Source organism: Poecilia latipinna, unplaced genomic scaffold (assembly GCF_001443285.1).
Source record: "Poecilia latipinna isolate Pla-1442-1.1 unplaced genomic scaffold, P_latipinna-1.0 Scaffold1865, whole genome shotgun sequence".
In the NCBI taxonomy this organism is placed as follows: Eukaryota; Metazoa; Chordata; class Actinopteri; order Cyprinodontiformes; family Poeciliidae; genus Poecilia; species Poecilia latipinna.
This window is the reverse complement of record NW_015114481.1, coordinates 16,607-31,225: the sequence shown is the minus strand read 5'-3', so window position 1 is coordinate 31,225 and position 14,619 is coordinate 16,607. Positions and strand designations below refer to the sequence as shown.

The window sequence follows — 14,619 nt, the reverse complement described above, 5'->3', positions numbered from 1 at the left end:
GTTAATTTAATTTCTTTTATTTTAAAGAATATTTATAAGTTTGCTCTGTTACAAAAGCAGTTTTAAAATCCCGGATAAATAAACCTTTTCTGGAATATTTCAAATGTACAGAATTATACAAATCCAAAGAGGTCGCTAACCCAATGTGTTTGTCATTATTTGATTTCTAGAGAAGAAGAAGAAAAATAATAAATCAAGGCATTCAGTGGTAAATAAATGTTTACAAAGCTAAGGTGCAATATCAACATGAAAAATAAATCCAGGTATTTTCACATTTAATGTACAACTCCAAGAACAGCAGGGTGCTATAACTTTACACTTTCTGCTAAAACCACTGATGACGGGGGGCAGAAGGGGGTCACTGCAACACGGTCGGGAGATTTGATGGACGCTACTTTCATTTTATCTGAAAAACAACAGAAGGTTCAAAGCATGGCGTCCCACGTTGAGATGTTACTGAAAACCTCTGCAAATAACCTAGACAAAGAAAAACCAGAAGCCAAGAAACGAAAAAACAACATAACTAGTTTTAACAAAGCAAATTACACATTTTATAATAGCCATATATATATATATATATATATAATCAAATCATGTGCATATTTGATCTTGAAATATGTTACGAAATTAAAAGATTTCAATAATGTACATTTGCATAAACAGAGACTCTAAAGTTCCACTGAATTGAAGGAACCCCTACTAAGAGAGAGATGTAATAACATTCAGATGACGCAGCATTTTGTACGATTAACGAACTAAGAAAGTCGAGTAGTTCCCCCCATGACTTGACGAGCGTTTGAAAACCCTACCTTGATTTACAATGAAGAAGTTCAGACACGGAAATCCTCAAACGCACACATAGAAAGGAAGGAAGGAAGAAAGAAAAAGCTCAAAACTACATATTACATAAAAGTCTTGGCAGAATGCAAGGCAGCGCGTTTGTGGAAAAAGCGGTGATTCGTTTACAGTAATGCTAAAACATTTTTGACATTCAAAACATGGATGCTGGTGAAGGTGAGGAGCTGGCTTTACACACAGAGAGAGAGAGACACAAGTCCCTCACAACAACTCAGAGGAGAAAGACTGAGCTTAATTTTCCTCGACATAACCTTACTCTTGGAATTAAAAACAAAACAAAAGCAGGATTAGAGCTCAAATCATATAGGAAAGCTGCTGCAAATAAACCTGAAATTCCCCCTCGTTTAGCCCATCATGCAGTTTTTCATGCATCGCTTTGTTGTTTAGGAAGAGCCCAGTTATCCCTGCCCACGTACATCTGGTGTTTTCTGCTTTGTTTACCCTCGCCGGCCGCTTTCTGTACCAGACGCGTTCCGGCCGCAGCGTTCCGGCCGCAGCGTGCCGTCACGCGGCTCGCACGTCGGGAGCGAAGAAGTACACCGCCGCCCCCTTAACCCCCCTGCCAGTCGCCAATGCATTTTGCTCTTGCCAAGGCTTGTGTTCTGTTTGCGCGTTGCCTGAAGTGCGAGGATGGGTTTTATTCCCGCCTGTGCGTGTTCTTTTATTAGGCCGAGAGCCTAATCCTCGCAGGCTGCCGACCGGAGGGCTGCAGCTGCTACGCCGATCTCCCTGCGTGAGCTCCAAAACGAGGCTGTGTGAAGGTAAAATGTAAGCGTCTCTCCCGTCCGTCTGAAGTCTAGCCGCCCCGTCTCTGGCGCCAAACGTTACATTCAGAGGGGGATTCTTCAAAGCTCGCGTCGAAAGTAGCACTGTACGGAAGCAGTATTTCTGCTGAACTGTGAATCGTGAAATGCTGATAATCAATACGTTAGATAAATAACAGTGTTTCTGTGTTCTGCCTCGCAGATGGCAGCTGGCTCCTGACTCGGGTGCTCGCCCGGACACATTTCAGTTCCCTCAACAACAACATTGTAAGGCCAAAGAATGTCTCCTAATGCAGAAAAAAAAAAAAAAACAAGCAAACAAAGTTCAACTTGATTTAACAGAAACTGGAATATCAGAAGAGGGTAGCTGAAGGTCTGCGTGGCTGTTTAGAGATTTACAGCAAAGGCTGCTGGTAGTACGCTGCCGGCGGCAGCTGCTGCTGAGCAGGAGGAGCCTGGTGAGGAGGAGCAGCAACAGGGTAAGACACAGGAGGCATGTTAGCCGCGTTGTGATAGGCTGACATATCCATGGCCACGCCCGCCTGGCCCGGGTAAGGAGCACCGGGAGCTTGGGTCATGTACTGGGAGTTCATCCCGCTGCTGCGAAGGAAACACACACATATAATTCTTTTACTACTGGAGTCAAACTGGAATGAGAGATTGGTGAGATGTTGAACAAAATCTACGTCTAGGACTCATTAGGTTCTTAGGTTTTAAGAAACAGTGACTTGCAGAAGCATTCATACCCTTTGAACATTTGGTTTCTCCCTACAGAGATTCAATGTATTTTAAAGGGACTTTAAATCCATAAGAAGTCCAGTTTTCCTAAAGCTGCGAATGGGATACAAATAGAGGGAGGTGCTCTGTTCATATGAGACCAAACTCAAAACTTTTGGTCCTACTTTCAAAATGCTATGCTATCTGTTCTCTTCACATCAGAGTCTCTGGTAGACCCGGTTCAATTGGGGATGAACATACTAACATTTGCTACATTTTCTGGTTTGGCTCTCTTTCACACTGGACTGTGCCAAACGATCCAAACGCTTCACAAACCTGTTCCCCTCCTCGCCTGTGGAGGCGCTGCACCAAGAGCCACAGAAGGAAAACACACCAAACCCTCAGAAGAAGACATGACTGCAACTTTCTTCTTCACAAAACACAAACAAAAATGAAGTAGAGTCAGATGTAGCGGTTGTAGGATTTCACTTTTGTCTCTGGCAACAGACCACGAGTCATTTCTCCCGCTAGCGCCAGACTCTCACGTTTGTTTTGGCTGTATTTACCCAGAATGCCAAGCGGTATACTCCTGCTTTTTTAGTGGCCTCTGGTCCACCTGGCATTCAAAAATGAATTCAAACTGCACCAGAGTTCACTTCAACCGAACCGACGCCTAGGTTTTTAGGCGGATTCTTTTTTTTTTTTTTTTTTGTCGATTGCACATTCACACTTCCCCCAAACTAAATGGACTTTCCAGACAAACAAACTACAGTTTGATTAAAGAGAACTAAACAAGGCTGTTCTGAATTCACCCTTACGCTACAAGCAAGGTAAGGGTGTTGCCCCCATCAAGTCAAATAAAACAAACTCCAATAAAACACCCTGATGTTTACTGATGTAGAAAAAAAATGGATAAAAAATCTTTGGCGCCGTTATTTTTATTGGAGTGCAGGGAATCCCTATTGACAGCCTCCGATCTGCCCTGTGGCTAATCCTTTTTACCTCATGTAGGGAGGCTGAGCAGCCTGGCTGTTAGGGGGCGCTGTGGCGGTGGGGGGTATTGAATGCAGCGGTCCAGGCTGGTCGTTCGGCAGAGAGTAAGGCTGCGCAGGAGGAACCTGTGGGCCGCCGGGGGGCAGGTACGGGGCGCCAGCTGGTCCGAGGTAAGCCTAAGAGATGAAGAGCAGGTTTTAATATGAATTATTATTTTAAGATTATCTACTTCCTCAAGAAAACAGCAAAGAAAAGGAATAAAAAATAAAAAAAAACAGGTGTTAAGTAACATCCAGACACTGAGTAGGTAAATCTAAACCTACATAACGAAACGGTTTTCCAAGGTTTTTTTTTCTCTAAAATTTCTGACACCAATTTTAGACATTTTTTTTACGAGCACATTTTTAACTTTTTCAAGCCAAAAGACAAAAATGTATTTTTCTAGAAATCTTCTGAGATTTTTTGGCCAAAATTTGCTCCTCTTGTTTTTTTTCTATGCGTAATGGCCCTAATATGTTCTCATAGTTTTCTAAGTGAAACTATAAATTCAATGCCTCATCCATCAACCCTGATGAGCAAATTTTCATTCAACATTCAAAACTAATTTTCTTTCACAAAATCAAAGTAAGTTACATCATCTTTGGTATCTCGTTAAAAAAATAAAAAATAAAATAAAAAAATCTAGCAAACGGGAATAAGAAAACTACTAAAGATTGGTGAAAATCCACTGAATCTCAGGCATTTTCCTTGAAATAAAACACAAATATAAACTGCTGCTGTAAAGGTTACTTTTTAAATTGGCTTCTGAAACAACTAAAAAAAAAAAAGCCTCAAGAATGGCAAGAACAGCACTGAGGGGCACTCGAGTGCAGACCTAACTGGTGACATTGATAGACTTTGAAGTCTGCAGAGAGAGTCGGCGCCATCAATCATTACTGAGAAGAAGAAAAAAAAAAGTTGCTGCTTGAAAAGTGCAAAACTGCTCCAGCTTCTCAAAGGAGGGGAAAAATGCTGACTGTAACCTACCCAGAAAAACTGAGAAAAAAATAAAAAAAACACATAAAGACAGAAGGTAGTAACTGAACCCAAATGTAAAGCGGTCAACATTGTCTTAGTTAACTCTCTAGTAAATCAGAATAAGTAAGCAGAATATGAGTATTAAGTTCTGTGATTTCATTGCAGAGTTACAGAAAAGCAGCGTAGAAGATTTTTTCCAGAACAAAACCTCTGAACACCGGATCTTCACACTTCAGCTTTCTGAACTGTGAAACAGCTCCAGCCTTAAATTATGCATGACAGCTTTGCTTCCTATTGATTCTGTACATGCCGCAGAGAAAAGGGAACCGGCAGCGCTTTGCAACAGGGAGATGCGTTTCTTGTTTAGCCAGCAATCTGGATTCATATTTTTGTTTTAAACCAACTTATAAAAAAATACTCATCTTTATTTTAAAAAAATACATAAAATAGCTCGTAGGCGACCATTTCCTTTAGCGATTTGTGAATCTTGCCAGTTCCTGTCAAGCTAGTAATGAACATTGTTCAGTATCCAGTCATTAGTGAGGCCGAGTTCAATCTCGCTTGATTTCTTCACATTTTTTTAAAGTTTGGATTTAGGTGAAGCTGCAAAGGAATTACATAATTTTATCTATCTTCCAATTTTATTTTATCTATGCATTATTTACTCACCAGTGTTTTACAGCTGCAAAATACATGCAATCATAACAGCCATCGCAATGTCAGTTTTTGCAATGTCAGAATTGCAGAGGACTGTTTGCAGGGTGGGAGGAATCAACCGAGTTTATTTGTACAGGACATTACATCACGACAACATGAACCGCATCATAAACGCATCGTGTAGTCAAAACAGACACTACATTTTGTCAAATACCATTGTTAAAAATCATCGATGCACTTCAAATATGTGATATGTATAACAGTTTAAAAAAAAAATCTGAAAATGTTGGCGACAGTCAAAATCTACGCAATTTAAAATTTCAGTAATACTATCATAATTACATATTGTGCAGCCGTACTACCTTTACTTATATTTAATTTTGTTTTTTAAAATTTTTATTTATTTCTATACATCTTTAGGTAAATTACTTTATTCTTTGCAGTTAATATTCATCTTATTTTATGCTTAACGTAAATGTAGGCTTCTTACATTTGACTTCTACTGTGTCCAGGTGTGTGTGTTGCCATGTACGATGGTGAATTTATTGGGGTTTTGTGTCATTTCTATGATATTTCTACATTACATTTTTCCTCCGAAAGCAGTAATTTTACTTTACATTGGTGTTCATACGGTTTATAAATAAAGTTTGATTGAAAACACCAATATAATTTGACAAATAACTTTTTTTTGTGTGAATTGTTCTGACCTGCATGGGCACAGAAGAGCCAGGTGGGCCGTACTGCGTCTGCATCTTGGAGTACGCGGCGTAGTAAGGGGCTTCGTTCATGAGCTTGTTGTAAAGCTCCAGGGCCTCCATGACTTTCAGATTGAGATCCGACAGCTCCGAGTGGTGCCTGCGGCACGGAACGAGACGTTACATCGTTTAAGTTAACGGTAGCGTTTATATACGCCGAAAATTGTACAAAACGACACCTGTCGATCTCTTGTAGCTTCTCATCAATCAGCGGGTTCATCTGTTCGCATGCACCTGTTCAGTCGGAGGGGGAGAGAGAAAACAGTTTAGATAATGATAACAGCTGATTTACATTTACAGCAGCGTTTAGATGCATGCCTTCCAGCTGGACCAGCTCTAAGGAGTCAGGAGTCGCATCTGCGGGATCCGTGTTCTGCAGGAGCGCCAGCGTTCTGTCCATCTTCGCCTGCGGAGGGAAAAAAGACGGCAGGTTGATTAGGAGGCTGCGTGGATCGATGAATGCATATTCATCAGAAAACCAGTTACCTCGTCGATGTAGACCGGCTCGGGCTCGGCTCTGATTTCCAGACTCGTCTCCTCCGGAGTGGCCGACTTCTCGACGTAAGCCACTGTGGAGGAAGTGGAAGTAATTAGAGACAGCGAAGCATATCTGCTCCCGGGTAAATCGGGTAGCGGTGCAGAAAGGCAAGAAGAAAAGGGCAAATATAAGCGCAGGGGAGAAATGTGCGTGTTTGTGTTACGGTTTGGAAGCTATGCTGTTACAGAGTAAATTTAAAAAAAAAAAAAAAGAAAAACAACAAACCTGGCTCAGGGTCGGCATTCAAATTGGTTGTGACAAAATTTGAGGGGAACAGCCCGACTCCTCTGTGGTTTTCCCCTTTCCACCAATTTGGATCACTGCAAAACAAACAAACAAAAAAAAAAAACATAACAGAAATGCAGATCAATTCAAAAGGCCTTGCAGGCTGAACCTATGCATGCTAACCACAGAAAACAATCCAAGCAGCGTTTGGAGGATCTACAAAACACCGTCAGGAGGTAAAACTCTCCTGTCGCCTGTGAAATATCCTCCAAATATTCTTTACAATGTACAGGTTTTATTTTACTTTCCGTTTTAGTAAGGCTAGCTACGCCAATCGCTAAAATGCTAAAGACAACTTCAAATCTGATTTCAATGATCATATTGTCTCTTTAAAATATTTCCACTGTGTTTCTGCAGTGACTGCTCTGTGAAAGAAACGACACGACGTCGCCATGGTTTCCAAATCTACATATTCATGAGCGTTTTTTTTTCTTCTCTAAAATGCATCATTTCCCTAAACTTATCCAATCAGATCAGTCGATCTGCATCCAGTGGTCTTTAGCTGATTCAGCAGCTCTGACTCATAAATGTGCGAGTTATGAAATATCACCTGTCGTCCAAAACTATAATAAGTTCTCCGGCTTTGAAGGTGAGCTCGTTGTCTTCGGCTGCTTCGAAGTCGTAGAGCGCGCGCACTTTCCGGATCTCTTGCCCTCCGCCGCCGTTAGTGTTGGTAGGTGGGTCGACGGTCAGGGTCAGAGGTCGTGTTTCCGCTTGCTGCTTCTGTTCCTGTAAGGATAACTCAATGGCTGCGAGAGGAAAAAGAATTAAAAAAAAAAAACAGTTTTTAAATTGACTTTTTTTTTCCATTTAGAGGAATAAAATAAAGAGACAAAAGGCTTATAATGTAATTTATAAAACAACAATGTCAGACTTTTACTGAATAATGCATCAAACTGTAAAAATATGCGGCGTCCGTCTTTACCCTTGGCCAGGTCATCGTCGTCTGGCGTTTTGTTTGGAGCCGGTGTGCTGACCTTGGTGCTGGATCCCTGTGGTCAGTATAGAAACATAAGGTCACATCTGTGTGAGTGGATACACAACAGAGGGAGGGAGGATTGAGTGCTGCACAAAGACTGAATGGGGGAAAAAAACTGGTTTCCTGCCACCTGCAGCTCATGCTGGGTACCACATGTTGCTCAGAAAGAGCTCACTCCAGCGAGCAGGCAGAGAGTTTTACCGGCAATAAATATAAAGCATTAAAGAAACAAAAGGAGTAATTTCCTGAAAATCTAAATTTCTGCTTCAGCTTAAATAATCTGCATCGCTTCCAGAGACGTTGACGCGCATGCTGTGTGGCCAGCAGGCAAAACGACAGCGAATGGGTTTAATGTTATGCAATTCGATTCAAATAAAGAGAAATGCCAGCGCAATGTAAAAAAAATAAAAAATGGCATTTGTGTTCAGAACGGATGATAGGCAAAGGTAAATACTGGCACAGCTTGAGCCACGCAGCCTGCTGATGTTTGCTCATGAGCTTTCACAGATTAAATGTCATACCTGCTGCCTCGTTGTGGCACCTGCCTTCCAGCGAGCCGCGCTGCAGCTGCTGCGGCGGCTGCTTCCTCACACCCCAACTAAACCCAGCGCTCCAAATGGCTTTTACACTTTAACAAAGATGTTGTCATCTAGTCCTGTTCTACTTTTGTTATTCACTCTTGGAAAATTTATCTCATAACAAATTGCACTGCAAAAATATTCAAACATTTAATGAAATCTCAACTTAAACCCACCTGTTTAGAGTTGCTTATGGCAATTGATGTCTTCAATGTATTTAATGTTTTTATCTTTTCTTTTTTGTCTTTTTATTACTTTCTTTTTATTTCTCTTTCTCACCGTTTCCGAGAGGTTAAAGTCCTTGTCAAACGACGTTTTGACTAAAGTCCGAGAGGTTAAAGTTCTTATCAAACAGCGTTTGACTAAAGTCAAAAGGGTTGGAGACAGCTTTTTATTTCTTTTTCTCACCGTTTGCGTTTTAATGCTGTTTTTATTTTAATTATGTAAAGCACTTTGAAATGCCTTGCTGCTGAAATGTGCTATACAAATAAAATTTGATTGATTGACAGAGGATGTTATGTTATCTTGCGGACCTACACGATGTAAGGTTCGAAAACATTTCCCAAATAAATCCCACTAGCCTACTCTGACATTTGTGGCTGTAATGTAACAAAGTGCATTCATATGAATACTTCTGTATCACACAGTGTGAGATAAATTATGTCAGCAATAAAGCACCTTTAGAAATTCGGTCCGACTATCAGACAACAACATTGTAGGTCAGAGACTTTACAACAGCTGGAGATTAAAGTCTACTTCAGCCTGTGACTCATACATTTAACATACAGTGCAAGAACCATGTGGAGGAGCAGAAACCACTGGAAATCATTTGTCAACAAAAACTGAAATTCTGCGTTAAACAAGCAGACATTAAAACATGCTGTTTCAAACAAACTCTAGAGTTGTTTGCGCAAGGTGTGAATGTGGTCAGACCTCAAGCCAACACTGGGTGTTCGCTGTAACCACAGGGAGGTTTCTGTTGCATTGTGGGACACGGTAAACCCTAGCAGCACATCTTTTTCAAAATCCCATCTTCTCAAAATCAATCAGCGCTTAGCATTCGTGGACGACTCATGGAGAGCGAGTGTCGCACAACACAAAAGTATCCGTCCAGAAAACACAACGTTAAATAGTGAAGCGTAACTTAACAAAACTTTGTTCAGGCAGACATTTTGCGTCGAGGAATTTTAATAGTGGAGGTTCTTCATCTATTCGATGGATTGTTACAGTGATAAATAAAATGTCTCACACGCTGCTCTTGCTCTGACTTTAATTGATTGCTAGTTGGAAGCCAACACAGACCGAACGAGAAATCAATCTCAACTGGAGAAATCCCAGATGGAGCGCTGAAAGGAGATGAGAATTGGGCAAAACTGCACATGAAGGCAATGGCCAGGCTACAGAGAAACAGACACTGATATGGTTAAATTCTCCATATTTTCTACTAGCTAAGAACGCAGCATATGCTTCATGGATGGACATTTGGTTTGGACACATCCAACCAATAAGCACACTAAACGTCCCGGCCTGGTTTAGTGCGGAATCGGAACCACCAGAAAAAAAATTACAAGATGATAAACTCGTCAACCGATTTGGACTAAAGTAAAGGAACTACAGATTCTAACTTAGAAGCACCCTTAGAGGTCTGGATGTGAAGTCTGATGCATCTTCAACAACATTTGACCTAAAAACTACTTTCCATGTAGCTTTATACAAACAAATCTGGAGTACAAACACAAAACCTCCCACAGAGTCAACATGCCATTTACTTTCCACCCACCTGTGAGGTGGCTGCTGGGAAGCTGACCCCTTCCTCTTTCAGGCTCTTGATGGTGGCACCAATCAGGCTGAGCTGGGGGTCCTTCTGGAAGCCTTCTGCCCACTCCACCATCATCGCCTTTAGCTTTTCACACACCTTAGGGTGGGCCTGAATATTACAGGAAACACAAATGTATGTCGCTCGCGTCTGAAACGGATTCAGCTGAATCCTATTTCAGCCTTAAGACCAACCAATTGTTAAAAGTTTGTATGCAGAAAACTTGGAAATAACTTTCATAAGTATGAAAACTGTGAAAGACACTATGAAGTGTAATTCAATAGATCACCTATTTCCAAATATTGTTCTCCATCTTCAAAAAAGTATACTAAACGCTGCTACTGCTTTGATAACTTTATGCTGCATGTTTATGAGAAATCACTGAGCACTGAAGGAGTGCCCCATTCCCCAGTGGAATATTTTAACCAGTAGCTTAATTAAATGCCGAGGGATTAGGGTAGGGGTATGGATAAACATCTTACACATGCGGAATAAAAAAGAGGAGACGAGCAAACATAAATGGAGTTTGGAAAGCCTCTGGCAGGACACGTACCTTGTTCAACACGCTGCGAACCTCAGCAGAAAACTCCCTAGAGCAGATTTCCAGATGGAATATTTTGCCACAGTTTGATACGCAGGCACCCAGCAACTGTAACGCAAGACGGTGGCGTTTTACAGCAAATATATATATATATATATATATATATATATTTTTTTTTTTTTTTTCCTTCTTCTTAAATTGCTGTGTGAAACTCACATTGAGAGCCTGCATGGCAACATGGGGCACTTTGTGGTTGACTCTCTTCATTATGGATCTCAAGCTGTCCTTTGGTCTGTATCAAAAACAAAAAGGAAAACTAATTAATTACCAGAACAGGACACTGTATCTGTATATCTAAGACCAACTTCTAGTGTCCCAAACAAAAACAAAACTTCTGCTGAAATGTGAAAGCCTTTCTCCGTCTCACCCGTTGGTCGTCGTTCCAATTTTGTCACAGATGTCCATAATGAGCCCCCAGTCGTCTGTTGTGTTGTTTTCGTTTGTTGCCTTCTCTGGAAAATATGCGAACATGGACACATATGGTGAGGCGAGAGAACAAGCTCGCTGGCATCATGGCGGCTCGTTCTCCATGCCAGCCCCAATGGGTGGTGTTGGAACGTCGAGCGCGGAGCGGCTGTATGTTTGAGTTAACACGTGTTGCGTAAGGGCCTGGGAGCCTAAGTTAGAACAATACCTTAGCCGATGAATCACAAAATTCAAGAAAATTTCACAATTTACACTATTCCAGTACAGGAAGTTGCCATTTTTCTCTGTAAAAGTAAAACCGCAGACCCCGACATGTTACTCAAATGTAAATGTCCAAATGTAAATGTCAAACCACAAGCTTCTGAGTAATACAAGGGACAGGAAATCCCCCGAATGAACATTTGTCACAACACTCATGACTCTTCATTTCACACACTGCGCCATTGTTGGTCATACAAGAACGTGGTGTGTTGCACAGGCCGACACAGCAGGACAACCAGGAAGTTTTGAATAAAATTTACATGGACATCATGAAAGTTGTATCTACAGTGGCCGGAGAATTACCATTAAATAACAGATGGCAATAATTTGAGGTGAAAGAGACATGTTATGAATTATAACTTTTGTTCGCTTGCAAATAAAAAAAAAGTTAAACTCGCTGAAATGTCAGTAGTTTCATCACCATCATAGCGTCCTACCTCGCTTTCGCCGCTCATGTCAAAGTGCTCCATTTTGATGTTTTGCAAACTGCATTTGAATAAATGGCCAACAAAATGGATTAACCTGTAAAGCCAGTTACCTGAATACAATTTTTTTATTATCATTTCAAATGTCAAAAAAAAAAAAAAAAGACTAATTTTTCAAAATCGCAGCAAAATGTTTGGCTCAGTGATGCTAATATAAAACATTTAAAAAAAAACAATATTGCTTATTTAAACTAAATAAAACGTAAAAACCCAATTAGAATTAGACCGTAGTCTGGTAACAAGATGTTTAAAAGTGATGGTTTGATTCTGTTGTAGTTTTAAGCTGTATCTGACTTATATTTCTTCAAGTTTTCACTAGTTGTTTACATTATAGTGCCTCCACTGCTGGTCAACTGGCTTAAAAAAAGGACTACAACACTCTTTCCATACTTATAAGAAGGAAAAACCCTAAATGTTCAGAACATTTCCACTCATTAAATATATATGTACAAGGTTTCTCCCTGAAAGTCCAGTGATTGGGGTCTGGGGCAGTCACTCACCCAGCGGCCCGTCATGTTTTTGAGTTAAAATATGTTAAAAGTTGACAGGAAATTTGAAAATATCACTTGATAATCATGATATTGAAAGATTGCAAGATTAACACCTAAACACCAACAATAAAGTCTTAAAAAATGCTAACATTTTAAAAAGACTTTTTTTTTTTAAATAAGCAATGCTTAGCCTGGTGGGGGCACAATTAAAGCCTGGCGGCCCTCCAGGCTTATAATATACTGGGGTAAACCCTGTATTTACATAGTAATAATGTGGACGCAAAATAAACTCATCCATTAATTAAAAAAAAAAGTAATGTCGTTTTAAATTATTGTTGGAGAAAAAGAGAAAAACAATGGTGCTCAATGGACATAAACGGTTGACATCATTCATCATGTGCAGGCTGAGGGAGTGCCAAACGTTCACTTTAAGGAAGGCCCAGGGGCCGTAGCTTAACTAAGCCTGACAGGAGGAGGCTTTTCCCACTTCACTACAGTCCATGGAGTGTAACTGCATAGCATAGTGCTGTATAAAAACAAATGCTAAGAATTTGATGACTTGGATCATTTGGGACTTAGTTTGTCTTAGTTTGTTTTTTGTTTGACTTAAATGCCGTTTGTGCCGCTGAAACTGTCAATTTAGGTCAAAATTTACCCCTTTAACTTGATATTTTAACCCATTATTACACTTAAAAACATGGCAAATGTTTGAGATTCATGCCTGAGAAAGTCTTTTTTTTTTTTTTTTAAATATCAAGCAAATTATTACAATACAAAATAATGCCATGTTGACCAATGTTCATAGCCTTTCAGATTTCAAAACCTTAAGTTTTAAAAGTGCTTAAATAATAAATAATGTTCTAAAACAACTCTTTTCAGATTACACTATTCTTCTTAACGTTTTTTATGTATTTCTGTTAATTGTAAACTAAACATCCTGGAATTTTAATGCGATTAACATTACTTTCACATCGTATTTTGAACCATAACATGTTCTACAAAAGCTCTGTAAATCAAAAATAAAGCAAACAAACTACAACTACTGTGGTGTTTTGGGAACAAGTGTGTTACTGATAATTTAGTTTTTGGTCAGACTCGAAGTTTGGTTACCAAACAGTCCTCAACACAACCAACCAAAAACCGCTAAACAAGCTGTTGACAGCTCATCAGTCTGTGTATTATAAGTTAATACTTATGTCCATACTTGTAATTGTTGACATTACAGAATCTTTCAGCGCTTAAAACACTCCACATCGAACTACAGCTGCTAAGTTAGCATTAGCTTCAGTTTCCGACAGCAGCACTGACTCAGTTAAAATTAAAAGGCCCCCAAACCAAGCGCTATGCTTACCGACATCTTGGTCGAAGGGGTTTTGGGAAAACAGAGGCATTATTAACGATGAAAAAAGAGAGAAAACCTAATCCAGGATAAGGGAAAAGTAGATGTGTTGCCGAGACTAAACCTAAACAAACGTCTCTTCCTCCTTGTCCATTAAAGTTACACCAGTTGCTCTTCCGGAAGCCTGGCTGTCTCGCATAATGCCTGAGCAGTATTACTCAAATCCTATGCCTGTGTGTGTGAGAAAGAGAGACAGAGCTGCATGTAAGTCAAACTTTTTAGCACATTTTGTGAGCTTTATGTAAACGTAGTTTGTTTATACATCATACAGAACGTTATGCGCAGATTAATAGAACGGGAATTACTAATTAATCTCCATTTAAAAGTGACGTTTCGGTGCAATTTCTAAGTGAAATGGGGACCTCTAGTGGAGAATTAGAGGATACCCAGTCGGTTTCTGAGATTCGGTATCTGCAGAATATCTGCACAAAAATGATGTTTTTGTCATTTACAAAAACAGCTTTTGCGAAGAAACACCAACTCTTCATTTCAAGTTACAATACATTACTTTCTACACTCACCAACTTTATCAAAACACGGACACTTGAACTCAAAATGAAATTATTTTGTCAAAACACAATGTTATTTTTCAATTCACAAGCTACATTCAGTCAATCAGTTTAAAAATCACTATCAATTGTTAGCATGAGTTTTCTGTTTTCTGTTCCCCGTACACAAGACACGTAGCTCACCACTACTGGAGCTGGAACCAAAATATATTATTGTATTGTTTTCTGTATTGAACACTTTTGATAATTATAGCAAACATTTATATTAAACATCAAGTTGGTTTTTTGTTGTTGTTGTTGTTGTTGTTGTTGTTGTTTTACATTGCATCTGCTTCAAAACATAGTGAAAAAACAAATTAAAATAAACTTTAATATTTTCAAAAAAACTGCCATACATTAAACACACAATTTCCTTGAACATCATATGGTATTGTTGAAAAAAGAATTATATATATATATATATATATATATATATATATATATATATATA

The 14,619-nt window shown here is 39.6% G+C and overlaps 1 protein-coding gene across 1 annotated transcript; it reads right to left on the bottom strand.

Annotated features, from left to right (window-relative positions):
* Positions 1-261: 261 nt before the first annotated feature.
* Positions 262-13,797, bottom strand: stam2 (signal transducing adaptor molecule (SH3 domain and ITAM motif) 2). Its single transcript, XM_015014943.1, has 14 exons — positions 13,573-13,797; positions 10,926-11,010; positions 10,715-10,790; positions 10,511-10,606; positions 9,922-10,068; positions 7,510-7,576; positions 7,135-7,333; positions 6,525-6,619; positions 6,248-6,330; positions 6,080-6,167; positions 5,941-5,995; positions 5,714-5,861; positions 3,342-3,508; positions 262-2,222 (listed from the first exon to the last, which is right to left on the bottom strand). The coding sequence occupies exons 1-14, from the start codon at positions 13,610-13,612 to the stop codon at positions 2,018-2,020; spliced, it is 1,551 nt and encodes a 516-aa protein (XP_014870429.1). The 5' UTR covers positions 13,613-13,797; the 3' UTR covers positions 262-2,017.
* Positions 13,798-14,619: the final 822 nt, after the last annotated feature.